At 36.0% G+C, this 27,637-nt stretch overlaps 3 protein-coding genes across 3 annotated transcripts in view; all 3 read left to right on the top strand.

The window, feature by feature from the left end:
- The first annotated feature begins 1,304 nt into the window (after positions 1-1,304).
- On the top strand, positions 1,305-18,500 carry rps6ka3a (ribosomal protein S6 kinase a, polypeptide 3a). Its single transcript, XM_051109939.1, has 22 exons — positions 1,305-1,649; positions 4,069-4,104; positions 8,694-8,810; positions 8,912-8,993; positions 9,117-9,197; positions 9,356-9,435; positions 9,926-10,032; positions 11,253-11,290; positions 11,450-11,592; positions 11,671-11,741; positions 11,814-11,902; positions 12,006-12,070; positions 12,998-13,100; positions 13,195-13,325; positions 13,416-13,541; positions 14,008-14,097; positions 14,188-14,346; positions 15,053-15,214; positions 15,305-15,381; positions 16,243-16,360; positions 16,514-16,654; positions 16,815-18,500. Exons 1-22 carry the CDS (start codon positions 1,587-1,589, stop codon positions 16,935-16,937), a joined length of 2,202 nt encoding a protein of 733 aa, XP_050965896.1. The 5' UTR covers positions 1,305-1,586; the 3' UTR covers positions 16,938-18,500.
- Positions 18,501-18,514: 14 nt separating this feature from the next.
- Positions 18,515-23,244, top strand: eif1axa (eukaryotic translation initiation factor 1A X-linked a). Its single transcript, XM_051109940.1, has 7 exons — positions 18,515-18,676; positions 21,051-21,134; positions 21,695-21,798; positions 22,003-22,053; positions 22,148-22,229; positions 22,397-22,488; positions 22,873-23,244. Exons 1-7 carry the CDS (start codon positions 18,661-18,663, stop codon positions 22,876-22,878), a joined length of 435 nt encoding a protein of 144 aa, XP_050965897.1. The 5' UTR covers positions 18,515-18,660; the 3' UTR covers positions 22,879-23,244.
- Positions 23,245-26,476: 3,232 nt separating this feature from the next.
- The window catches only part of map7d2a (MAP7 domain containing 2a), a 31,745-nt gene continuing 30,584 nt past the window's right edge, over positions 26,477-27,637 (top strand). The window contains 1 exon segment of the mRNA XM_051110175.1: positions 26,477-26,872. Within this exon segment, the coding sequence (XP_050966132.1) occupies positions 26,830-26,872 (43 nt within the window). The 5' untranslated portion in view covers positions 26,477-26,829.

A 27,637-nucleotide genomic window follows, 5' to 3' on the forward strand; every position in this document is an offset into this window, starting at 1 on the left:
ATAAGTATTACTCTCTGCAAATTACATATTTTTACTCAATTTGGGCCTGTGATTAAAATTGTGGTTTGCTTCTTCCTGCAGTGTGATCTCCATATTCTTACTGTCACACTGTTTCATGTATATATCAAATGTGACACAAAACATGCAAACTTTTATTTTATTTTATTTTTAAATACATGTGTCTACAGTTTCATTCAACTATTTATTTATTTATTTTATATGTAAGGCCGTACAGGGCTAAATACAGCATAAATTGCAGAGCTTACCCATCTATTAATATTCAGGGAACCACGACATGCGAACAAGATATGAACTCCTTATTTATACGATTATGCTGCTTTTGCCTTTTTCCCAGTGCATGATCATCACACTAAACAAAGCATAAATCTTAGTGGTTTATATAGGTCACATATAAACTGAGTCTCATCAAATGCAGAGAGTGAGAATAAAGCACAATCCTCAAATCAGCTTTATTCTAAGCCCTCTGGTAGTGCTGGATGAGTATTTATCAGCTGTAGTGTTGTGATTCCCCTCCATCTGCAGTGTCCTGATTGTGCACTTTATTCATAAAAAAGTCTCACATGTGTCTTTTTCTTATGGCGGACTTAATAAGTGAAAATGTGGATGCTACGCAGGGAAAAAGAGATTTAAACAGATTTAATGATGAAAGAATTTAGAGAATGTATTACATAATAGACAGAAATGAAGCACAACCAAGGATGCTCTAATGTGACCCTGGACCACAAAACCAGTCATAAACAGCATGGGTATATTTGTAGCAATTGCCAAAAATACATTGTATGGGTCAGAATGATTTCTTTTTTTAATGCCAAAAATCATTATGATATTACGTAAAGATCATGTTCCATTAAAATATTTTGTAAATTTCCTACAGTAAATATATCAAAACTTAATGATTAGTATATAATATGCATTGCTAAGAACTTCATTTGGACTCCAGATTTTCAAATAGTTGTATCTCGGCCAAATATTGTCCTACCAAACCACTCATCAATTGAAAGCTTATTTATTCAGCTTTTAGGTGATGTATGAATCTCTATTTAAAAAAATTGACCCTTATGACTGGTTTTGTGGTCCAAGGTCACCAAATGTGATTCACACTGCGTTGTTCAAAAAGCAGTCGAAATGATAAAGGCTCTAAACAGACGATATGGCAAATACATTTAATATCTCAGGATATCATTCCTTGACCCTATTAAACTACCTGAGCGCCAGTATGGTGTGAATCAGTGGGTGGCCACAGCGTCCCTCGCTTTATGACGCATGATGACGTTTCCTGCAGCCTCGTTCTGACAGACAGGTGAACGGGGCGACGACGCCATGTTGAGCGAAAACGGAAGTGTATTACTCTGCTGTTAAAAACATCTTTTGAATTTTTGTGAAGGGGAGACGCACATTTTAGTAGTAAAAAGCTACTCAGAAGGCAACTGAACTGAATTCTTCCGCTATTTACGTGTCAGTTAGGGACCGTCCTCTTTGTGGGACTTTTTAGTGCAACTTTACAGTGACTGACAGCGTCAAATCACTTCACGGGCTGATCGTAAGTTACAGATCGTGACTTGAAGATGCCGCTGGCGCAGTTTGCAGACCCCTGGCAGAAGTTGCCCGTGGGGCATATGGACAATGAGGTAGGTTATATCACGTTTAATCGAGGAGTGTTGTTACGCGGTGATTGTACGGGATCGCATTTTAATCCGATACTTCGTGCCACTGAGGAATGTCAGTGTGTACAGTCTTGAAGTGCATACTTGGACTGCTAGTTTACAGTTTGCAAGCACTGTATTCAAACTAAACGTTTACGTTTTTGAATTTCGCTACTTTTCATACTCTAAAATACAAAGTGCTTCATAGTTATAAGACTAACAGTTAGATTAAAATGCAGAGAAGTATTAAACGCGATATGACGTGTTTCTTTTAAATGTTAACTTGTTAGACTTTTCATTGGACCAAAGTGCCTAGTTACTTGGTAAAGCTAGAGAATGTGTAAGCCGTCGAGGAAAGACTTGACCAGACAAGCCCAGTACGAGTGTGTGTGTGTGTCTGTTCGATCCAAGTTTACTTTATTGTAACATAAAATGGACACTTGCTTGCATTTTGCAGCTGGTTGAAGTTTGACTTAAGTACGCATTGGGTAATAAGCAAAGGGTGGGGAACTTACTTCTTATAGACTGACTGACAGGCATTTTCTCAAAACCAAGTGAGCTGCCAGCATACCTAGACAGCATTTTTGGGCGTCACAGGCGTGCCAAAAATACCATCAATGTGCAAGATACAAGTTTATGATGCTCCCAAATTCTGTCTATGTAGGTAGATGGCCCATTAGGTTTTGAGTCACAGCCAATGTGTTGCTTAGACTGTGAAACAGTTGCGTTTTTGCATTCTTGACCTTGACTGACTGTAATCCTCTAATCAGAATCTGATCAAATTAAACTTACAGTGTTTCCCCCGGCAGGCTTGTATGTTTCTGTCTGTGTCCAGAATTAGTCTGTGGATTACACTTTAATATTTTTTCCCACTTTTTATTGTGGAATTAAATGGATGAGATAACTATACCGTTTTATTAAATGGCCATGCCTAAATTAAAATACATAGAAATGTGCATATTATCCAGATCAGCATTTTAGAATGATTTCTGAAGGATCATGTGGCAGTAATGGCTGCTGAAAATTCAGCTTTGCCATCACAGGAGTACATTACATTTGAAATGAGTTATTGCTTAACTTAAATTATTTAAAATGTATTCAATTAGAAAACAGTCATTAAATAATATTTTACAATATTGTTGTTTTTACTGTACTTTTGGTCAGCCTTAATGAGCGTAAGAGACATTTTCCAAAAACATCACAAAATCTTACCAGCTAGGGCTGTCTAACGATTGATCGCAATTAATCGCATCCAAAATAAAAGTTTATGTTTTCATACTATAGGTGTGTGTGTAGGTACTGTGTATATTATACATAGATTTATTACGTACATTATTTATTATGTATATATTAAAGAAAAATATTTTAATTTATATATAAAATATTTAGATATAATCTAAATTATATACAAGTATAAATAAATATTTTATAATAATAATAAAAGTGTGTGTGTGTGTGTACATACAGTATATCTAAACCAAATGTTCTTATGGTTTTCAAACCACACTAGTGATGATCCATAAACTATTTCAAGTATATATTATTATGATTATGTAATTTTTAGTATGACACCAAACTCCTGCTTACTCCAGTGTAGGGCTGCAAAACAGTTAATCGTGATTAATCGCGTTCAAAATAAAAGTTTGTTTACATATTTTGTGTGTGTGTGCTATGTGTGTACTTGTGTATATAATGTAATTTATATTATATATAAATATTTTATATATAAATCTAAAATATTTTTCCTTAATTTAAACATGTATGTGTGTGTATTTATATATACATAATCAATATACACAGTACACACACATATAGTATGTAAACATAAACTTTTATTTTAAATGTGATTAATCACGAATAATCGTTTTGTAGCACTACTCCAGGGGGATGATTATACGTGCTGTTGCTTCTGAGTTGCTAAATAGTAACTTGTATTGTCTTTCTTACACTATTAGGACTCCGTCCTATCGTACTCTTTCACTAATTAACTTCCCTTTGATCCAGGCTAATCCCGTCATCTGAAAATAGCCATCCTACGTTGCTTGCTTTTAGTCCCCTGTTTATGTGTGGACCTTTAAATAATCACTTGTATGTAAATAACAGTCTTCCACACTGCTGTATACTCTTATGTCAACGTGTGGCCAGATGATTTGGTGTTGCACATAGTCATTATCTCTCATTGAGCCATAATATTTACAAATTACAGTAATAGAGGTTTGCAACAGTCTTCTTTCCTTGATTGTGATTTCCTGTACATCTTTCCATTTCCCAAAATCCACTTTGTTTTTTTTTGTTTTGTGGTTGTTGTTGAAATGTTGTGATCATTGCTCTTGCAAGTGCTGTTGTAATAGTAACATGATGTACTCCGTTTTAGTAATGACATCACATTTTTCCTGTTTTGTAGGATGACTCCATGGTGGATGATGATGCTCCTGTTCAAGTAAGTTTAAGACTGTGTATGTGTGTATTTTGGGTGTGTGTTTGCATTTTAGACAGAATATGTCTGTCGGTTCAAGTTATCAAACAAGCAAACAAGCTCTTAGTTCACTGCTTGAGGGGAATTTGATCTACTACATTGCCCCTCTGTCGTTCAATTGAAAGATGTGTTTCCTATGTAAGCAAGTCAGCTTTTAACATCACATTTCCTGTCTCAGAGTACTGGTTTTATTGGTTTCCTGTTGGATGAGTGACATGGCAAGCCGCCAGTAGGAGAAAAGGATGTTCAGCATTCACTTCAAGCAGAGCTTTATTTTCCACCAACCCAGCAGAAACTTTTCTCAAAGCTGTTAGAGATTATTTAATGGGGCTGTCTGTGACCCAGAGCAGTGGGTTCACTTACTATATATGAAAATAAATCTGCATTGTTTATCCTTTTGATCTTTCATTCAAACAAATCTCAAAAAAATTGGAGCGAAACTCACATTATTGGCACCCAATTATTGCAACGTCCTTTTCCCAAGTTAACAGCTCTGGGTTTTCTCCTATAATGCTTGATGAGTTTGGAGAACATCTGACAGGGGAGCAGAGACCATTTCTTCATTTAGAATCTCTCCAGATCCTTTAGGTACTCAGCTCCATGTTGGTTCTTCTTGTCTTCAGTTCACCCCACTCGTTTTCAATAGGGTTCAGATAAGGGAACTGGTGTGGCCATGGCAGAAGCTTCATTTTAAGCTCAGTGGCACATTTTTATGTTAATTTTGATGTTTGTTTTGGATCACTGTTGTGTCACCCATGATGTCATGTATTTGAACAAAATGTCCAGGACCTCCAGCAGAAAAATAGGTTTCATCTGACCACAGAATCCAGTCCTGTTTGAAGTTCCAGTCATGTCTGACAACTGAATATGCTGGAGTTTGTTTTTGAATGAGCAAGAAGGATTTTTTCTTGATGTGTGGTTGTAGGGGCTGTTTTTTTTAAGGCTTTTCTGACCCCAATATTCAACTAATCTCTGGAATTCTCCAGCTGTGATCCTTGGAGAGTCTTTGGCCACTCAGACTCTCTTCTTCATTGTGCATTAGGACAATATAGACACACGTCCTCTTCCAAGCACATTTGTAACATGTTTAGTTGATTGAAATTTTTTAATTATTGCCATGAAGTTCTTACAGCCACATTCGGTTTTGTGAAGCTCAACAATTTTGTTCTGCACAGAACTATAGATTTTGGTTTAACTCCAAGTGATGAATGATTAAGGGAATTTGGCCTTTGTGTTCCTCAGAATATAATTCTGTGGAACATGAAGTCATGGTTGGTGTGCTAAAAAATGTAAATATGAATGGGGGTATACTTCAGAGATAGTTTTGTGTATTGTTTTTTTTTTTTTTTTTTTAGGAATAAAAGATCAAAAAGACAAACAATGCAGATTTATTTTCACAGCCCCTTTTGCTCATATTTACAAAGGGTGCCAATATTAGTGGAGGGCACTGTGTGTATATACATATATATATATATATATATGTATAGACGCTACCATTTAAAAGTGTTGCGTTGGGGAGCTTTTAGGAAAAATTTTTAATGTTCACCACCATTTTTGTTAGATTAAACATGCAGTAAATAGCAAAATTGTTAAATATTATTCTAATTTAAAAGAGCTGTTTTTTAATTTTCTGTTTTATATATTTTAAAATGTAATTCATTCCTGTGATGCACAGCTGAATTTTCAGCAGCCGATTCTTTTGTCTTCAGCATCACATGATCCTTCAGAAATCAGTCTAATATGCTGATTTGGTGCTCCAAAAACATCTTTTTATTGTCAGTGTTAAAAACAGTTTGTGGAAACAATGATACATTTTTTTTTTCAGGATTCTTTGAGTAGGAAGTTCAAAAGAACAGCATTTATTTGAAAACAGTTTTGTAACAATGTTAAAGTATTTCTTTAAAACAAACAAAAAAATATCTCTTGGCTCCAGACTTTTGAACAATAGTGTATATTTAGGCTTGTCGCACTGTATGTGGGAAGGATGGTTATTGAGTCAAGATCTTGACGTTGTGTGTGTAACACCCACGCTCACTTCCTGTTCCTGTTGTGAGGTGTCCCTCAGTCATCATCCTTGGTCACGCTTCAGTTAAAATCTCCCTTGAGGTCAGCCAGCACCCTTTTAGGCTGCTCTTTCCTGTGCCAGACCCCTTCAGTCATCTCATCGTCTTTTAAACTTTTAGAATTTAAATCTAGACTTTAACACAAACCCTTTGTAGTGGTTGTGGTATAATTATTAGATACATAGAACCTAATAATTAATATTGCATTATGTGAGAGAAATTTACAACTAATGTACTTCACAGAGCGCAAAAATTAATTTCTCTAAGTTAAATACAATGACACTCTCCATATAAATCCCTATCTTATTAATGCATTATTAATGGTTAATTCTGGTTCTAGATTCTGATACAGCCAAGCTAACATTCATGATATATTAACAGCTTTAACACATTCTGTTATTGTCAACATATCAGGGTTCATCCTCATATTTTCAATAAAACTACCTTGTTTGACATTAAAACATCCATATTTATGAAACACATAGCACTGTCTGTCGTTTGTTGGGCTTCTAACTATTCTGCCAGCTAGAACTAGTGAAAGCAGGTCAGGAGAGAAGCTTTGATTATTAATGTACATAGTTTCCCAAAAAACATGATAAAGCCAAGAGCATACAGAATAAAAAGGCTTGTTGTAGACATTTGCTCTCAAATTTGCATTATTACACACATTTGACTTTTGACTTCATGCTGATTTGTATGTTGTTTTACACATTCACAAACACAGTTATATTGTCCTCTCCTTGTTGCGTCAATCTCTGTATGTCATTTTTGACCTCTGTGGTGGTTATTGACATCTGTGGGGTTATTTTTTTCCACCATCAATAGATTATCAGATATCATCCACTATTCAGTCTCATTCATTTTGACAGACTGGCGTGTGCCATTTTTTGGATCAAACTTACAAGTCACTATCACCCTGTTTTTAATAGGGATGGGTGATATGGGCTTAAACATTTATTACGATAATTTCTGGTATTTATTACGATAACGATATCAATGACGATAATTCAAGGAAATCCTTTTTAGAGAAAAGTATTATCTTTCCTGTTACCCAAAATAGGGTGTTGTGAGCATTACTGAGTACACACGTAATGTAATGACTGTTTAATTCACTGGAATGTGAATGAAATTGTTTGTACTTTCTTTACTGGAAACTCTTAACATTAAGACAAATTCCACTTGGCCAATAAAGCTCTTTCTGATTCGGAAGCCGGAGGGCGCTCTTGCGCAGAAACTCCACATACGCTTTATAGCTGAAGTAACTGTTAGTAGTACTGAGGACGCTTCAGGAATCTCTAATCCAGTTATCGCTTTAGCTGAATAAAATGCAGATAGAGCAATTTTAACTGAGGAAACTTGAAGACTATAAACATATGATTGTTGCAATATATGGTTTGTCTGTGTTCTTCAAGCAATCTTGGGTATTTTTATAAGGATTAAGTATATTTATAATGCAATGCTAATCGACATAGCCTTTATAATACTATAAAATAGTATGATTTTAACCTCATTCTGTGATATGAAGCCACGGCTGATCACAAAAGGTTATTTCAATCACTTGACTATGTTATGAAGTTAATTTGGGGAAAAAGCATGCCAGTAAATGATATTTTTGTCGGACAACAGGTTTGTAAACAGGCTCATACACATGCAAAACTGCATCACACATTTGCTACTAGTACAGTTAATGTCGTTCAAGGCTTAGACCGTTTTTTGTCCAGTTCCAGATTGGAGCTCCTCATTTAGCAATATACTGGTTTCATGTCCGCCTTTAGCATGTCATTTCGCACCGTGGCACACAAAAATATGTCAATAACTAGACTTTATCATTATCGCGGGAAGACTATCTCTTATTGTGGGTAAAAATTTTTACCGGTACCCTAGTTTTTAATCTCAATTGTGAAAAAGATCTGAGAGAGTGAAAGAGTAAGAGAGAGAGCGAGCAGGAAGGAAAGGAGATTAATGAGATTAATTTGAGTGTAGAACTCTGAACACTTTCTAAAACATATTACATATTTAGCATTCAGAGTTGAATGATCCTGACAGCACTCTTTCTCTCATCTTCTGCTCAGTTGTGGGTATTCGGTCAGTTATTTATTCAGATAGTCAGATGGGCCTGGTTTATATACGCTCTGCTGCTTGTTTGTGGTGTTTATTCTCTCTCTCCTCCTGCAGGCTTTGGCACGCTGCTGCTCTGCAGAGACACCAGCTATCCAGGCTTCTCTTTAACATCCTCTCTCATAGTGTGTGTTTGTGTTTGCTTGACTCTCAGACCTTTTTTGGGCATGATTTTGTATTGACGTGTTGAAGTGATGGTGTATTTTAACAGTTGTTTTTAGCCTTGATTTTGTTTTTTTTTAGTTACATTGCTGTGTTCTCTATGACACTATGAATAAGATGTGTTCTGTAAATGCTGCTTTGGTGTTGTATTGCATGTTTTGTTGTTGACAAAAACATCCTCATAAATCATACTGCATGTCTCCTTCATAGGATGAGGGCTTGGTCAAGGAAATCAGCATCACTCACCATGTCAAGGAAGGTTCGGAAAGAGCAGACACACGACAGTTTGAGCTTCGTAAGGTGCTGGGCCAGGGCTCTTTTGGCAAGGTGAACTCCTCTGGGAGAAAATAATTAGTTTTTATTATTGTGTTGACATGCCGAAGCAACATTCTGTTGTTTTTAAATAATAATGGTGCTCGTTTCTGCAGGTGTTCCTTGTCAGGAAGATAACTGGGCCTGATGCAGGACAGCTTTATGCTATGAAAGTGCTAAAGAAAGCTACACTGAAAGGTGTGTTTGTATGTTCTTTTATGTTTTGCCTTTTTTTTTTAAGTAAGTTGTCAGTGCATTATTATTGAACTTGTACAAACTAAAAAATATAATGTTTGTTTTGATATGTGTGTGCGGTTTCAGTACGAGATCGAATGCGTACAAAGATGGAGAGAGACATTCTAGTTGAGGTCAACCATCCTTTTATTGTAAAACTGCACTATGGTAAGATACTGACATTCTGTCACCAATCAGATTCTTATGCTTTGTGGTTGTGCACTGTTGAACTTTTAATTGAACTTAGAGTACAACTTCTTACTACTAATTAAATTTAAAAGATTACCCTTGTTACAGATCTTGAATCTTGCATTTTGATTCCTCAGCGTTTCAGACAGAAGGCAAACTTTATCTGATTCTGGACTTTCTCAGAGGAGGAGATCTATTCACTCGCCTGTCCAAAGAGGTGAGTTATGTGTCTAGGGACAGAAAATCCAACATGCTTTTAAAATGTTTTTGATAAAAGTCTCTTATGCTCATCAAGGCTGCATTTATGTCATCAAAAATACAGTAAAAACAATAATATTGTGAAATATTAATATAATTTAAAATAACTGTTTTCTGAATTTTCTACAGTCTTTAGTGTCCTTCTGAAATTATTTGAGTATATTGATTAGTTGCTCAATAAAAAAATTGTTATCAGTCAAAATTGCTGCTTAATATTTTTTTTTGTGGAATCTTTGGCAAATAGGATGTTTATAAGAACGGCATTTATTTAAAATATTTTATTTGTAACAATGTAAGAATCTTTACACTTTTTATGAATTTAATCCATCCTAGCTAATTAAAAATGTACATTTCTTGCAAAAAAAAAAAAAACGTACTGACTTTAAACATTGAATCAGCAAGAACAGTTGAAGCTAATACTTCTACCTCTCTTTCATGTCTTAATGTAGGTGATGTTTACAGAGGAGGATGTAAAGTTTTACCTTGCGGAGCTGGCTTTGGCCTTGGACCATTTACATGGGCTGGGAATCATCTACAGAGATCTCAAACCAGAAAAGTATTTTTTTAAAGGATTATTATTAATTATTAAAGGATTAGTTGACTTCCAGAATTTTTTTTTTTGATAATTTGCTCACCCCTATGTCATCCAAGATGTTCACTTCTTTCTTTGTTCAGTCAAAAAGAAATTAAGGTTTTTGAGGAAAACATTCCAGGATTTTTTTCCATATAGTGGACTTCAATGGGAATAAACAGGTTGAAGGGCCAAACTTCTGTTTTAGTGCAGCTTCAAAGGGCTCTACACGATCCCAGCCGAGGAATACGTGCATGTGGGATTTGACATTACGTAATCATATTGTAAAGGTCACACGGGGTTAGTTTTTCGTCTGTGTACTTCGGTTCGGAAAGGTAGGATAGGTCAAAAAACATCTTATTTTTTTCTCCTACTTCAAAGTCATCTGACATTGTTTTACCTTTTTATGTAAAGGGCTTTTGACTTTCTTCGCACATTCACTTTGTAAACACTGGGTCGGTACCGCCTATGTCGTGTGTGACCATCCAAAGTGACTACGTAATGCATGAGGTTGGGCAGGAACAAGATGAGCATTTGTGGTTAAAGTATATAAATGTTTAATTTTTTTTTAGAAAATGACTGATCGTTTCGCTTGATAAAACCCTCATTCCTAGGCTGGGTTTGTGTAGAGCCTTTTGAAGCTGCATTGACATTGTAATTTGGACCTTCAGCCCCTTTTGCACCATTAAAGTCCACTATATGGAGAAAAATCCTGGAAAGTTTTCCTCAAAAACCTTAATTTCTTTATGACTGAAGAAAGAAAGACATGCACATCTTGGATGACATAGGGGTGAGTAAATTTTTGTTCTGAAAGTGAACTAATACTTTAAGTACAATGTGAGATGTCTCAGCTCAAAGTATGACAGCAAAAGTGCATAGTAGCACATTATTTACTAGTAAGATATTTTAATAATGGTCTACATCAGTGGTGCTCAACCCTGGTGTTGGAGATCGACTTTCCTGCAGTGTTCAGCTCCAACCCTGACCAAACACACCTGAACCAGCTAATTAGGATCTCAAGGAGCACTTGATAATTACAGACAGGTGTGTTGATTAGGGTTGGAACTAAACTCTGCATGAAAGTCGATCTCCATGAACAGGGTTGGACACCCCTGGTCTACATATTAGGATGTTTATAATCATACTTTGAGTCACCCAATGCAGTGCACATTTTCCTAAGTGAACTAAATTTGGATCTCTTTCAGCATTCTTTTGGATAATGATGGACACATCAAACTTACAGGTATGTGTAATTCTTCATTAATAATGATAAGATAACATGGTATAACAATCCTGAATGAACTTAAGTTGTAGATTTAAAATAGTTCTCTTCTCTTTTTGTGAGAATCTCATAATGCTAAGTGTTAGCATGTTTTAGATTTGTTGTGTCTGTGTTTCTTAGACTTTGGGTTGAGTAAAGAGTCCATTGACCACGAGAACAAGGCATATTCGTTCTGTGGTACAGTGGAATATATGGCTCCAGAGGTTGTCAACCGTAGAGGTCACACACACAGTGCTGATTGGTGGTCCTACGGTGTGCTAATGGTAAGAGGGTTAGCGTAATATTTATATATTATAATATTTGTATTACAGTGCAGTGATTATGTATTTCTAACTCCTCAGTTTGAAATGCTGACTGGAACACTTCCATTCCAAGGGAAAGACCGGAAGGAGACCATGACAATGATCTTAAAGTGAGTCTTGTTTACTCAAAGTACTGATCTTCATAACCGAGTCTTTGTATTGACGTTGATTTCTGTCTCCAGGGCGAAGCTAGGCATGCCTCAGTTTCTTAGCCAAGAGGCCCAGTCTCTGCTCCGCAATCTGTTCAAGAGGAATCCTGGCAACCGCTTGGGTAAGGAAAGCGTTTCAACTAGTTTTCCAAGAACAGGTTGTTCATGCTGAGTGAATTTGGTGAATTTCAGTCTGTTCATTGATTGTTGGGGTTGGAATTTCAGGAGCTGGGCCTGATGGAGTAGAAGAGATCAAAAGACATTCATTCTTCAGCACAATTGACTGGAATGTAAGTTTCTAAGAAAAAATGTATGAATCACAGTCCTAAAAAACACTCATCTGATAATCTTCATGTTGCTCCTATGATTAGAGGCTTTTTCACCTATTTAAAGGAGAACTCCACTTCCGGGAAAAACAATTCACAAATAATTTACTCGCCCCCTTGTCATCCAAGATGTTCATGTCTTTTTGTCTTCAGTCACGAAGAAATTATGTTTTTTGAGGAAAGCATTTCAGGATTTCTCCATGTAATGGACTTCATTGGTGCCCCGACTGAAAGAATCACTCTCCGAGATGACTCATTTTTCCAGAGTCACATTAAAGATTTGTTCAAAATGAAAGAATCGTTCAAGAACGACCCATTGCTAATTCGTAGCATTGTGGACGCGCATCCCAGAGCCTGTGCTACACGAGCTTTTGTGCTTAAAAATTATACAGATTTTTATTTTTCAAAAAATGACAGATCGTTTCACTAGATAAGACCTTTCTTCCTCGGCTGGGATCGTTTAGAGCCCTTTGAAGCTGCATTTAAACTGCATTTTGGAAGTTCAAATTCGGGGCACCAGTGAAGTCCATTATATGAAGAAAAGTCCTGAAATGCTTTCCTCAAAAAAAATAAGTTCTTTACGACTGAAGGACATGAACATCTTGGATGATAAGGGGGTGAGTAAATTATTTGTAAATTGTTGTTCTAGAAGTGGAGTTCTCCTTTAATATTGGTTATTTTAGCCACAATTAGATATCCAATTATGCATGTACATTTGCTCTATTTTAGCTCTTAGATTACCTTATAATGTTGTGATTCCGAAATTCACTTATAGCATTAATAAATGGATTTATACTTTTAATTTATTTAGACAAAATATCAGCCATAATTGTAATATCAGTGCTCTCCTAATATTTATGCCTTTAGTTTTGAATCATTTTTTCTTTCTAGAAATTATACAGAAAGGAAATGAATCCTCCCTTTAAACCAGTCATCCAGAGGCCAGATGACACATTCTACTTTGACTCAGAGTTTACTGCCAAAACCCCACGAGGTGTGTAACGCAGACCTTCACTTTTCATAACAATGGATGCTTTTCTAATCACAACAGACTATTGGTACTTGGTTTACTTTTTCTTTTGTCTTAGACTCTCCTGGTGTCCCTCCAAGTGCCAATGCCCATCAGCTCTTCAGAGGGTTTAGCTTTGTTGCCCCTGGAGTAGAAGAGGAGAGCCAGCCGCCCATTCAGAGCAACCTCAACATGAGCGGCATACTGCAGGTATCCTTGCGTCACTCACATGTTCCTCCTCTCTCACACCTGCAACATCAGTACACATGGGAATAAAATGTATGCATGTATGTTATACAGCAACCCCACCGGAGCATGCTTCAGTTCACGGATGTATATGATGTTAAGGAAGACATTGGTGTGGGCTCCTATTCCATCTGCAAGCGCTGCGTGCACAAGAGCACAGGCATGGACTATGCAGTCAAGGTAAATATATGCCTACATCTGTTTTGATTATATGGTTCTTATAGCTTTATCCATCTTATTTTTTTAATGCGGAAGTAAGCTGTTTTCTGGTAATGTTTTGGACTTCCGGTTCATAAGCCGCTGTAGGGAAATAAGAAGAAGAATATTGAAGTGCAGTAATCGGTAACCCTATTTGCACTACAAACTCTTGTTTCATAATTAAGATAATACATTAAAATAATATGGTAAGACACACCAGTTTGCAATATCAAGCAGCAAAACTAGCTGTTTTGTACAGATAAAAATTGCTGAACATGGATGAGACCGGAAGACATTCAGTTTACAAATGGCCACGCCCTTATGGAAAAAATAAGTTGGATAGAAAGGTGTGTTGGCAGTTGATGTTCAAAAGTTTAGGGTTGATCCAATTGTAAAAGATGATTAATCTTTTGCTCTTTTTGTTTCAATGGTTCTGATTGGATTGCAGATTATCAGTAAGGAGAGGAGAGATCCAACGGAGGAGGTTGAAATTCTGATGCGTTATGGACAACATCCCAACATCATCACTCTGAAAGATGTAAGTGATGTTTGTGTGCCTGTAGGACACTTATAACTGGAACATCCCAGCTGTTGTCTCCCATTATTCTGAGTCTGTGTGGGTTTATAGGTATTTGATGATGGGCGATCGATTTACCTGGTCACAGAGTTGATGAAAGGTGGAGAACTACTGGATAAAATCCTCCGACAAAAGTTTTTCTCTGAGAGAGAGGCTAGTGCTGTCCTGCACACCATTACGAAGACTGTTGAATATATGCATGCCCAAGGGGTAAGAGCATTCTCTCACACACACACAGAAATGGTTAGCCCAAAAATGAAAATTCTGTCATTAATTACTCACCCTCATGTTGTACGTTTCGTTCATCTTTGGAACACAAATTAAGATGTTTTGATGAAATCTGAGAGCGTGTTCACAAGAGTTCCACAATAAATATGTGTGGTGCTGCTGATGCAGGACCTGCCATGCTGAAAGAGAAGAAAAAGAAATTGTTGAATAAAGTCATTGTTTTCTTTGCGCTTAAAAAGTATTCTCATAGCTTCATAAAACTAAGTTTGAACCACTGATGTCACGTACTATTTTATTGATGTCCTTACAACCTTTCTGGACCTTGAACGTTGCATTGCTGTCTGTGCAGGGTCAGAAAGCTCTCGGATTTCATCAAAAATATCTTAATTTGTGTTTCGAAAATAAACGAAGGTTTGGAATGACAAGAGGGTGAGTGATTAAGGACAGAATTTTCATTTTTGGATGAACTAACCCTACAAATCAAACTTGTAGGTATCTTCATTCATTAATTAATTAATTAATTTATTTATTTACATACTTTTAGATGTATATATTTATTATGAGTTTTTATGGTTTGTAGATATGAACATTATTTTTTCTTTAAATAAATGTATGTTTATTTAAATATTTCAGGGTTGTACTGTATATTTTTTTTGTCATGTTTAATAGATTGCCACTTTGGTTGCAGGTAGTACACAGAGACTTAAAGCCTAGTAATATACTGTATGTGGATGAATCGGGCAACCCAGAATCAATCAGGATTTGTGATTTTGGTTTTGCCAAACAACTCAGAGCAGAAAATGGACTGCTGATGACACCATGCTACACGGCTAACTTTGTTGCTCCAGAGGTACCTTTTGTTATGTTACATTATATTACATTATATTTGTAAGTTCTTTTCAATACTCTGTTATTATTTATGTTTGTGTTATCCCCTCAGGTCCTGAAGAAGCAAGGCTATGATGCAGCATGTGATATCTGGAGTCTTGGAGTTCTCCTTTATACAATGCTTACTGGGTACATTAACTCCCTATACACGTCAGACTTTCTGCCTGCATTTTTCTTAATACTCTAAATGCTGCATATAGATGTATCATGATTAGGGATGCACAATATACTTTTTAATCTGAGAATGCACGTACAGAATGATGAGTTCGGTGTGTAATAGAGTAAACCGTAATAGCACTTGCAGTGGCAGCAGCAGGTCCTAATACCTGTTCGGTAAGGAGTTTTCATTCTGTAGGGGGTGCTGTTGGCTTACTTCTAATAAACTAAAAGTAAAATACACAAATAACATCTAAACTGTTTTTCTGATTAAGCGGTAATTGGTGTCCTAAGATCAAGAGTATGTTTTGATTTAAATGTCAGAAGCTATAACTTGCTTGTATAAAAAAAAAACAAAAAAAACATGACACTTGTAAATTAAATGATTTTACGTACTGATTGATTCATTAATGTGTAATGTTACTTTTTATAACAGATAATGAGCTCTAAAAGATTTTCATAATTTTTACAACTCTTTTGCTTTAGACCATCTACAAATGTTAAATCTTAAAATAAAATGTTAAGGTTACCAGTGCATGTTTCTGAAAAAAAAAAAAAAAAGCGAATGATGTGTATAGTTATAGTTATCATTGTTTAGTTAAGTTCTTGTTAAAAGTTAACCAGAATTAAAAGTAATTTGCTTATAATTTCTGCACTGGAGAGACTTGGTGTTGTTTCCAAACAAAAGGAAATATATTGATATCTCGGCCAAAATGAGTTGAAAATATCGGCATGACGGCAAAAATGCAGTATCGTGCATACCCTAATCATGATTGATTTCAAAAACAATATTCATGTCATTTTGAAAACTCACAATTCTTATCCATCCTTCAGCTTCACTCCATTCGCTAATGGCCCAGAAGATACACCGGAAGAGATTCTGGCTCGGATTGGCAGTGGGAAATTCTCCCTGTCCGGAGGATATTGGAATTCTGTATCTTTTGAGGCTAAGGTTGAAGGCTCTCGTTTTATCACAGTTTTTACCCCTAAACCATATGCTCTGTATTTCTGTATTTGAATTTTTTATTCTATAATCATCATGTATTTTCTGTGTCTGCATTTCTGTTTTTTTAATGTATAATCTTTTAAACCTCTCTGTTGACAGGACCTGGTATCAAAGATGCTTCACGTTGACCCTCATAAGAGATTGACCGCCGCTCAAGTTCTTCGTCACCCATGGATAGTCAACAAGGACCAGCTACCAAAATACCAACTCAACCGCCAAGACGCCCCTCATATAGTGAAGGTTTGCTTTGCAACAGTAGTTTCAAATGTGAAATGAACAAATGGTTCCAAAATTGAATCATTGTTTCCTCATCAGCCCAATAGCCTTGCATTTCCATTATAATACTTAATGCTTATGTTTGACTCTATATTCTCATTAATATTTTTCCCTTTTTTCTCAGGGAGCAATGGCAGCCACCTATTCAGCCCTGAACAGAAATGTTTCTCCCGTACTGGAGCCAGTGGGGTGCTCCACACTCGCTCAGCGCCGCGGTGTCAAAAAGTTGACCTCAACTGCCCTGTGACCATTCATCTAACCCGAAACTACAAATGGCACATAAATTTGTGAGATGTGTGGTGGTTCTACTGTCGTCATGGAATGGCAGCCCATACCAAAAAAAAAAAAAAAAAAACACTTTTTTTTTTTTTTTTTAAATTCTTGTCATTCATCATCGATGCATCATGATGTAGAATGTTATACAAAGTTCTTAGGAAAATATTAAATTCATGTAATTGTTATATGATAAAAATCCTCTAGAAATTTACTTCATATGGAATTATATATGAATATAAAAGTATTTCCGTCAGTCTGTGTGAAGATAATGTAAGATGTTAAGAAAGACTGAGTTTTCTGTATTGTGGTGGTGGTGGTGGTGGTGATGATGATATCATGTCTGGCAACTGCATGGAACCGTACTATTGCTAGCATCATTATGTGATCATAGCTGTGCCCACCCTTTCCAAGACAGACCTCACATGCTGAAATGGATTACTCAAGCGTTTCCTTTTAAGAGCAAGAGCTGTCCATCAGTAATGCCACTATATGCAACTTCAGATTGTGTTTAAACATGGTTTTGAAACCATTTGTGAAATCAAAGAGAACTATGCAAGTGAACTTACAATTCTCATTGTATGTCCCTAGAGATGTAGTGTGTATGTCACAAACCAAGTATTGCGTGTTGATATAGTGTTTTAATCAGACAAAGTGGTCCAAAAACCCTTTGTCGTGCACATGTGTCTTAAAGGGCATTTGATTTGCAAAAAAGGCAATCTAAATAGTGACCTCATTCTTCAAATCATCTTCCTCTCCAGCAGAACAACACCCTTCATATAGGAGCTACTCGTCAGAACTTATATGAGAACACTTGTATGCTGTATCTTACATAGTGGATATGGTAACATGACGTAGGAGCTGGTGGTTGATGGATATATAAGGGCAGTTTTTGTTGATTTGTTTACTGGGAACGACCGATATACTGCTGTCTTACTCTAAGTGATTCCTAACACTCCTATTTTTGTATTTCTTTGTTTATTCTCTTCATGAAATTAAAGGGAAATATGCAGGCTATATTAAACAAGATTGTTGCAACTTCCTCAATCATAATTTTAAGGACTGTTCAGAATGTATTATTTTTATACCTGGCAATGAACTTTTTCTATGTTAATGTTTATGTATGTCTGTATGTGAGGCCACATGTTTGGTGAGACTTGGGTCACAGGCGATGTCCTCCTCTTGTTCTGGAATTAATTTACATGAGTTAGTTAAACTGTTCTATTTTATTGTTGCTGCTGTATTTTAATAATCACAGTGCAAGTGAGAAATATGTCTTGGTGATCTCCTGGCCTCTGTTGTATAACACTGGCCATGTATTTTTGCAGCACATCTGTGCTTGAGAGAATTCCTGTATTAAACAATTGATTAAGTTTAAGTAAAATCTTGCAATACACTTACGTTTTCTGCGAATTACTTATCAGCATTGAAACCTTGGAAATGTATTGTCCACAACGAACATATTTTGGCGCCTTGTATTTCTAGCCCAATTAAATTGTGTCTTTGAGAGTATAAATAAAGTTTTTATGTAAAATCATGTTGTGCGCAGGCGTACATTACTGCTTGAGCGGAAGTCTTTCGAGAACGGGAGAGGGAAATTATTTGACATCCTCCTCCTTGAAATTTAACATTTCTTTATTCTAATACTTTGTTATACGACATCACTGAACGAGGACAGTAGTGTTCGTAATCCGAACATGCCAAAGAATAAAGGTAAGGGAAATATAACACCGTTTATTATTTAAATAGTTGTTAAACGAGCTGGATTCAGCCTAGCTTTCGCGCTAACTACCCGGCCTGTGCGAGCATTGCGGCGGCAACGTGACCAGCTCAAGCGCTATTTTCAGTCAAAGCACGGGCTCACACGTGGGCTAAGCTAGTTGCTTTTGTAGGGGTAACGTTAGTCGCTAGTTGAGCTGTGGTATATTTTTACAATCCTGACACTGGTGAGTATAACCTGAAAGTTTGCCCTCAGTAAAGATTTGTTCAGGCACACTTTCTGTAGGTTGCATCGTTACGCCAGTGTGTGGTGACAGACATCAAAAGACAAGACTTAAAGAAGGAAAAAAATATAAGAATGTACATACAGTCAGTTACATCCAATGATGACACAAAAGACGCATATAAAAACGCTTTCATATTGACAGAACTTTGAATAGATACTTGTTTTATTCAACTTTGAATGAAGAGAAGAGAGGTTTAGATCCAGTAATTTTTGTTTGTATGTGAAAATTAGTGAACAGCAAACACAAATAAATTCTGTAATATTTTCCTATATTCTCCTTTGAGTATTCAAATAATCAAAAGAAAGCATATTTAAAACAAAAAGAAAAGTTATTTACGAAATAAATTTGTAAAAGCTGACCAAAATGTTTCTGTGTATTGCCAAAATAAATGAAGTCTTCAGAAGAATGACAATAACAGCAGTTTGTCTTGTATTTTCTGAGAAAAGCTTTAGTCGGGTAATATTTGTGAATCCACTTAATGCTTTTTTTTTTTACTTTATTGCTAAGCAGATACTTATGAGGCAAGGTCCATACTTTCTCGCAAAGTATATTCTCCACAATATTATTCCGAACTGCCTCTTGTGTGTAATGGCTAAATCATTGTCATGCCGCTAATTGATTCATTAAAAACAAACAAGTCATTTTATCATGCTTATGATTTATCAACTTATGGTTAACCAGGTTAAAGCTTGACATCAATTTAATTTAAAATCAGTTTAACTGAAACAGTGTATTGGACCATTTATATAATATGTGACACTGGTCCACAAAACCAGTCATAATGGTCAATTTTTCAAAATTGAGATTCATGAAACATCTGAAAGCTGAATACATAAGCTTTCCATTGATGTATGGTTTGTTGGAAATGATGATATTTGGCGGAGATACAACTATTTCTGAGGGTGCAAAATAAATCGAAATATTGAGAAAATCGCCTTTAAAGTTGTCCAAATGAAGTTCTTAGCAAGAAATGTTACTAATGAAAAAAAAGCTTTGATATATATTGGCGGTCAGAAATGTACAAAATATCTTCATGGAACATAATATTTACTTAATATCATAATTTTTGCCATAAAAGAAAAATTGATAATTTTGACCCATACAATATTTTTTTGGCTATTGCTACAAATATGCCTGTGCTACTTAAGACTGGTTTTGCGGTCCAGGGTCACATACTTAATACACCAGTCTTTTCCAAACTGAGCAAAAATGTGCAATTTGGTGTGTTGTTGTGTTTTTTTTTTTTTTTTTTAATATGGCCAGATTAAATACTCAAATACTGATAATTTAATAAATTTCAATATCAGTTGTCACTTTACATTTCTAAATATGTCTTACAAAGGTGAAGTTTAGTGCTTAATTTTATGATCAGTGTTCTGTAGTATTTTCATTGTGGGTGCAAAACATATAAAGCAACTTAATTAAATGATTGAGAGATGTACAAACAACCCAATTTTGTAACGCAGCCTTGGGCTTTGGAAAGATGCTAAAAATGTAACGAATACTATTGTTTTTATTCAAAAGCCTGTTGTGTCATATTTACTACATTTTAGCTTTTTTTTTTTTTTTTTTTTAAATGAATAAAAAAAGAAATATGTATGGATCGTCAAGTTGCTTCAGTCCAGTGAATGTTCATGTTGAAATATTCCTAACAATATAAAAGTTATTTATGATTAAGATTTCATAGCAAAAAGACACATGTACCACAGATGTTTTTTTTTTTTTTAGAATTATACTAAAAGGCCTTTTGCTTACTAAAAAAGTATAAGCTATTAATCAGAGGGCAAAATGCCTGTATAATTATTGTATAGACTATGATACAGTAGGCTTTATGGGGTTAATTTAAATATTTAGAGATAAAAGTGAATCCCTATTAACCCTATTACTGCATATACAGTGAGTCATGTGTATGTAAATAGTTGTGCAAGTGTCTGTTGGTTTTAAATGAATTCAGTATTTTGGTTTATAGCTTTTGGAAAAGGTGATATCATGGATGAGAGAGGAAACTGAAACACAGGGAAACATGTAATATCTGCTTATTACGTATAAGATAATTCAGAGTCCTTATTTCATTACTTTAGGTAAAGGAGGTAAGAATCGGCGGCGTGGTAAGAACGAGAACGAATCAGAGAAGAGAGAACTGGTTTTCAAGGAGGATGGCCAGGGTAAGTAAATATCAACAATATGTGGGATGGAATTCAAATCTATGAATAGTTTGGCCCTCTATCCACCTTTTTCCTGAGTAACCAATGATTGGCGCCATGAAGGATACTAACTTCCATCGGGTGCTTTCGTGTTCCGGTCTCCATAGAAATCCATGTTAAAATGGGTTAAAAAAATAGATCAATGTAACTAAATATAAAAATGTGCAGGTTTAACGTTATATTATCGGCTCAGGAAATGTTAGTTTAACTAGAACCACCAGAAACCGGTAATGTAAGTGTTCAGAAAAAGGTGGATATGTGCAAATAAATGACATTTTTCACCACATCACTCTTACTCAAAGGCTTGGGGTCAGTAAGATATTTTATTTGATTTTTTTTTTTTTTTTTTTTTTTTTAATTTATTCAGCAAGACTGCATAAAATCAGTGGTTCTTAATTTTGGTCGTGGCATGCCACTGCTCTGCACATCATGTCTGTATTATCTAGTACACCTGTTAATTGAGTCTCCAAAAAAATTTACATCTATAAATATAAATATAAACTACCCTTGTCTTGTGCTAGAATATGCTCAGGTGATAAAAATGCTGGGAAATGGACGGCTAGAGGCCATGTGCTTTGATGGGATCAAGCGGCTCTGCCACATTCGAGGAAAGCTCCGGAAAAAGGTATGATATTGTTAATTATAACCCTCATCTGTTTCCCTTATAACCCTCATGGATCTGAATGACTGTCATTATTTCTATGGCTGTATGTTATAGATAATCGGATACCTGTCGTTTTTTTGCTAAACAAGACAACCTAAAAAAGACACGACTTACCCAATTGTTTTTCTAGCCCAAGTATTAAACCTATTGTCATATCTCCTTTAGGTTTGGATCAACACATCTGACATAATTCTTGTTGGACTTAGAGATTACCAGGTAGGTTTTTTTGTTTGTTTTGTCTTGCAGTTTATCATTTGATGTTTTATTATGAAATAAAATGTTTTTAATTTCTTGAATATATATTTTACAGGACACCAAAGCAGATGTCATTTTAAAGTACAATGCAGATGAGGCCCGCAGTCTGAAAGCCTACGGAGAGCTTCCAGAACACGGTGAGTCTCAAACTGGCCTCGCTCAGGTTTTCTGGTTTCTGTTTACTGGAAATGTTTTATGGAAATGTCATGGCACTAAAACAAATCGCCCACGATTGTAAGTGTCAGATGATGTAGATATACGCAAGTAAAGACTCTTGGCTGATCTTTTTGATTCTTTCCTGCAGCTAAAATCAATGAAACTGATACATTTGGACCTGGAGACGATGATGAGATTCAGTTTGATGATATTGGGAGCGACGATGAGGACATTGATGACGTAAGTGTTTGATTTGTTTTTATCATGATTTTTATTTTTATTTAAGTGACAAAATATCGAAGTGCTGTAATTTGAGTTTCTATTACCTGTATATTAGTGTGTTTCTGCTGTACTATAAAACTGATATACACTAATGCTCAAAAGTGTTTTTTTGTTTTTTTTTGTTTTTTTGTTTTGTTTTTGCGTGTGTGTGAAATCAATACTTCTGTTCAGCAAGGACATCTTAAATTGCACAGTGACCGTAATGTAATGTATAATGTTACAAAAGATTCCTGTGTCTGACTGCTCTGGTCTCCCAAGCATTTCTTTTAAGGTTAGAACAACATACTTAATTGTTTGTGAAAACCTGTACCTTGATGTGTTTGTTTCTGCCCTCTCCCACAGATCTGAGTCACGGCTGCTGGTGGGTTATATTGTTTACACTGAGAGGAGAGAAGACTTCCTTGTTGGGGAAAAATTGCAACTTTGGCATTACTGATGCCCCAAATCCTACTGCAACCTCCCTCAGAGAAACACTCATAGGCTTATTGCTTATCTCTATCTGTTTCTCTCTCTCCACCACGTAATCTCACTACAAGGCTTCTCTGAGCATTCAGACTGTCAAATAAATCGCTCTCTTCACATTTAATGACAACCACACAACATAGACTGCATAGTTTTGTTATGATTTTAAAGTATTTATATTGTATTCCACTGTATGCAGTGGAATTTAAAATGCAAAGAAATCCAGAATTTACAATAAAAAGTTGAGCCTTTTATCTGTTTGGACTGAATCTTATTTCTTGTATATTTGCTTTTTTTTATTCTGTATTTTATTTTCTCAGTTTACACTGTCTCTTCCTAATGGCATTTGCATGCATTTCTGCTGTGCCTGAAATAAAATTATATATTTTTATTTTTTTGTTGTTGTTGTCCCCCTTCAGTTTGTACAGAATGGAAGTACTTCTCCACTTCTCCACTTCTCCAAGTATTTTCTCCACTAGTTGGCAATAGGAGCAAAAACTACTATTATCTAATTTCTTTGTTTTCTAATAATAAATTGAATACACACTGTACAGTCATAATAACCTTAGACAATTTTCTGTCCTGAAAACAGTATTAGCCTCAATATGTATTAGACATTTTTGAATTCTGTGTAGAGATGGATTTTTAAAAGCTGTTTGCAAGTTGTTTGGATGTTCTCTGAAGTTGATCTTTTCTACTGCTGGACTCCCTGTCTGAGCACGTTGCTTTGTTAGAGAAGTCGTACTGACCCATTTCATTTGGACTCAATACTGCCAGTCCTGCTGGCCCTCTGGCTCTATCGGACTGCCACGTTTCATCCATATCACATGGCCCCTTTCCACAGAGCAACCGGTTATTCAGTACCCTTCGAGACACGGCATTAACCTCAAACGTCGCTTTTAGATAGGCTATAGTACCTGTGATGCAGTGTTTGCTTCTAAATGTTTCATCTGACCCATTTTGGAGCAATTTTGAAGTGTAAAGTAGGCTTTTCACACAAAAGTGTTTGTTTACACTGTTTATCAAGAATCTACGTGTTACAATTTAAATCCCAATGTCCCCGTTGTTATTTACATATTTATGAGTGGGACTAAATGGACTAATATAGCTATGTTGCCTGCTTGTTCATCTGGAAAAATATCGAAAATTAAATTTGTTTTGGATGTTTTAAGTCACTTAAAATGTACACAAGCAAAAAGTTAACCTTTTTGCTGTTACTCATTTCCGTTTTCTCACAGACCATGAAACACTGCATGAAAATTTCTGTGACTGTACAGAGCCCATGTAATAAGGTAAGCATGTAATATTTCCACAATATGTCTGTCTATATTAAAATAAATTACAATTTAGGATATACAGACTTTTCAGGATAGGAGATAGAGTAAAAATGCACTCCCTAAACATACTGCTAGATTCTGAAAGATAAATTCTTGAAACTGGTGCAAGAGGATGTGATGCTTCAAGAGTCACTCAGCTTATCTGTCTATAAAGCATATAAAAGAAGTCTTAATGTATTTCACAACACTTTAGCATGTTATTCTTATCATTTTTCAAGGATTTTTTTACCCAAGCAAAGTCTCTGAGGACTTGACACATTGCACTTCTGGAGACTCCAGGTATGTTGCAGTTCTGGAAAATGGTGGCGCTGAAGATTGGTTCATGATAGTTTCACATCTTATTCTTCACCGTAATTCTTAATTCTTTTGCAGTTGACGTGTCTTTTCATCTCCACCTGTTTTTTCAAAACCCTGCTGACCCTAATGAGCATTTCGCTGTCCAGTGGTCATGCCTTAACTTTGCAAATTCTAGCATTGGATTAGTATAGCTTTCCTTCGTTCCCATGGGCATTTAATAATTTTTGAGTTAAAACTCTTTTTCAGTTCAATTTATCTGTAAAAATAACAGGCCTAATAATTATGCACACCTGAATATAAGGAGTTTTTAATTTCCAGCCTTAATGGACAATTATATATCACTTATTAATGATTATATTTGATTAAGAAGTAGTTTAATAGCTCTGATACTGTTTTCGAAATCAAATCTTTGCATAGCTATGACAGGAAAAACTGGCATCTAACAATGCCTTAAAAAGTTAGTTTAAAAAAACAAAGCATATACACAAACCCAAATTGGAAATAAAACAGTTATCAAATAAAATATGTCCAAGGCTGTGTCCTAAACTCTAGAAGCATTGGTGTGTCATATTTTAGAGCAGTCAATGTAATTTGGGAAAGAAATCAATCAAATCTGTGTGTGAGAAAACACCCTTCTTTGTAAACTTTTTCATTAAATAATTGTAATTTTTACACTTTTTTTTTTTCTCAGTAACTGTAACAGATTACAGTTACATTGTCAGCAGATGGAAGCATAAAGTGCTTGCTTGACAGTTTTCTCAAGCTTATGGTCATCCCTGTTGCCTGTGCCCCTTTTCATACCCAATTTCTTCCTTTCAGTCAACTTTATGTTTAATATGCTTTGATACAGCACTCTGTAAACAGACACCCATTTCAGTAATGACCTTCTGTGGCTTACCCTCTTTGTAGAGGGTGTCAATGATTGTCTTCTGAACCATTGCCAAGTCAGCAGTCTTCCCCATTATTGTGGTTGCAAAGAACAAGAGATTCCTGGAATTAATACTGTAGGGATGGACATTTAATGAAACTCAAATGTAAATACTGTATTTTAAGATACTGGATTTTTGACTTTCATGAATCTGTAGGCTCTAATCATCAAAATGAAAACAAAAAATCTTCAGAAATGTTTTGCTTTGAATGTTTTGAATCTAGAATATATGAAAGTTTCAGTTTTTGAAATAAGTTACAACCAAAAAATGAACCCTTTCATAATATTCAATTTTTTTTTTAGATGCACCTGTGTATGTGTATATATAAAGAGTTCAGATGCAAAACTAGCTAAAAGCCATCTCGGTCCTGACAGTATACCTCCATCAAATACTTTTACTTCAAACTCGCTAAAATCCAGCCTCAGCCCAATCAGAAGTGCCAGTACTTACATAGATACCTATACAAAGTAGCCAGAAAGAAATGCTAATTTTAAGAGGCTTTTGCATTTGATATATATATATGAAAAGTTCAGATGCAAAACCAGCTAAAAGCCATCTCGGTCAAAAATGAGATAATGATACTGAGTGAATGCTCTCAGCACATATTATACGTCGTCCATCAAATACTTTTTCTTCAAACTCGCTAAAATACCAGCCTCAGTTCAATCAGAAGTACCGCTACTTAATACATCTGAGCCTGATAAAAATGCATTTTTTAAAGAAAGACGTCAGATGGATTTAACTGGTTTTGTATCTGAACTCTTCATATATAAAAAATCATATTTCTTTTCTTAAAATAAATGATTCGCCTAAATGTGTCATTTGAAAAGTTTTGGTTGTGAACGTGTGGACGTGGCCAGTCGTTTGTTTCTCTTAGACCTAATAAATCCGTTTCACTGTCGTCGTTTTCCCCGCTGTGGATGACGTCACTCCAGCGTTTCAGCACTACTGCGCTGTCCAGCCTCTCTATCTGGACCCTCAACAGCCGCGACTATTCTCTTTACCGGACAGCTGGTAAGAATAGTCCTGACTGCCGAGGGAGACTAACTTTCCTCTTAATCGGTTCATCACTGCAAACCTAACAATCTGCGGTAGCGCCACAGAGCGCATTCTGCTGAGATTGTGGAAAGCGGATCGGGTCCCGGTAGCGCAGCGGCACTCCAGGAAGGAGCTGGCTATGCTGTTTCTCTTGGCTTGAATTTTTGGGGGGTAGCGTTTTGCTGCGGCGCTGTCCGTGACATTGCGGTTGGAAGAGCCGCCGGTGGACCACGAAGATGGCGGAGAACGCTGTCAACACCGCTGTCAGTGCAACGACAGGTGAGCGACTTGCGGAAAGGTAACATTCCGTTAATAATTCAGTAAACGTACCTGCGGTGTTTTGTTAGCTTGAGTATTGAATGAGTAGGACAATGACTTGCTTACACACTCATATTTCCATGCTTACAGTGGGGCGATGAAGAACAATGACGTGCTCAGTCGAATCATTTCCTTCTCAGAAGCTTAAAGCTGCTGTCTGACCTGGCAGACAAAAAACGCTATAGCTCAAGATTTATTAGGCGTTTACGTCGGGCCATTGGGCTTTTCATTCATTACGTTTACATTTTTTTTTTTTTTTTTTTTTCAGTTTAGCCTGTCTGTTGCAGACATATGCCGGCGCGTCTCGGTGCAGGGGTTTATTGTTTGTTTGTCAGTCGTCGTTAGATGGGGCAAGTCCATTATTTCTGTACTGCGTTGTATTTTCATGGCATGGGAGGTTCTCGAAAGTTGACGGGGCGAGCACCGCCCAACACGATGAAGTCAAACTCTGATGAGATTAGAGCCGTAAAGACTAAACCACGTCCATTTGCGAAATTAATTTAATGGAAAATCGATGGAAGAGCTACATCCGGCTCAGGAGCTGCTTCGGTAGTGTGTGATATAAGCAGCAACTGCGGAACTGTCCCTGTCCTACTGCATGTTACTTTTGTGGCTGAATTTTGACACATTTTGACAGATCATTGTAGCACACTTGCGTTTGACAAGTTTAGGATAAAGTAGCATAAATAATACAAGCATTCTACTTAATATAGGTGTGTACATGTA

Source organism: Labeo rohita, chromosome 5 (genome assembly GCF_022985175.1).
Source record: "Labeo rohita strain BAU-BD-2019 chromosome 5, IGBB_LRoh.1.0, whole genome shotgun sequence".
NCBI lineage: Eukaryota > Metazoa > Chordata > Actinopteri > Cypriniformes > Cyprinidae > Labeo > Labeo rohita.

Coding starts and splice junctions, on each gene's coding strand:
- eif1axa (XM_051109940.1), top strand. Junction 21,135..21,694: donor TTTCAAGGAGGATGGCCAGG/GTAAGTAAATAT, acceptor GTCTTGTGCTAG/AATATGCTCAGGTGATAAAA. Junction 22,230..22,396: donor CGGAGAGCTTCCAGAACACG/GTGAGTCTCAAA, acceptor TCTTTCCTGCAG/CTAAAATCAATGAAACTGAT.
- rps6ka3a (XM_051109939.1), top strand. CDS start 1,587: ATGCCGCTGGCGCAGTTTGCAGACCCCTGGCAGAAGTTGCCCGTGGGG. Junction 8,811..8,911: donor GCCAGGGCTCTTTTGGCAAG/GTGAACTCCTCT, acceptor TCGTTTCTGCAG/GTGTTCCTTGTCAGGAAGAT. Junction 13,101..13,194: donor TACTGCCAAAACCCCACGAG/GTGTGTAACGCA, acceptor CTTTTGTCTTAG/ACTCTCCTGGTGTCCCTCCA.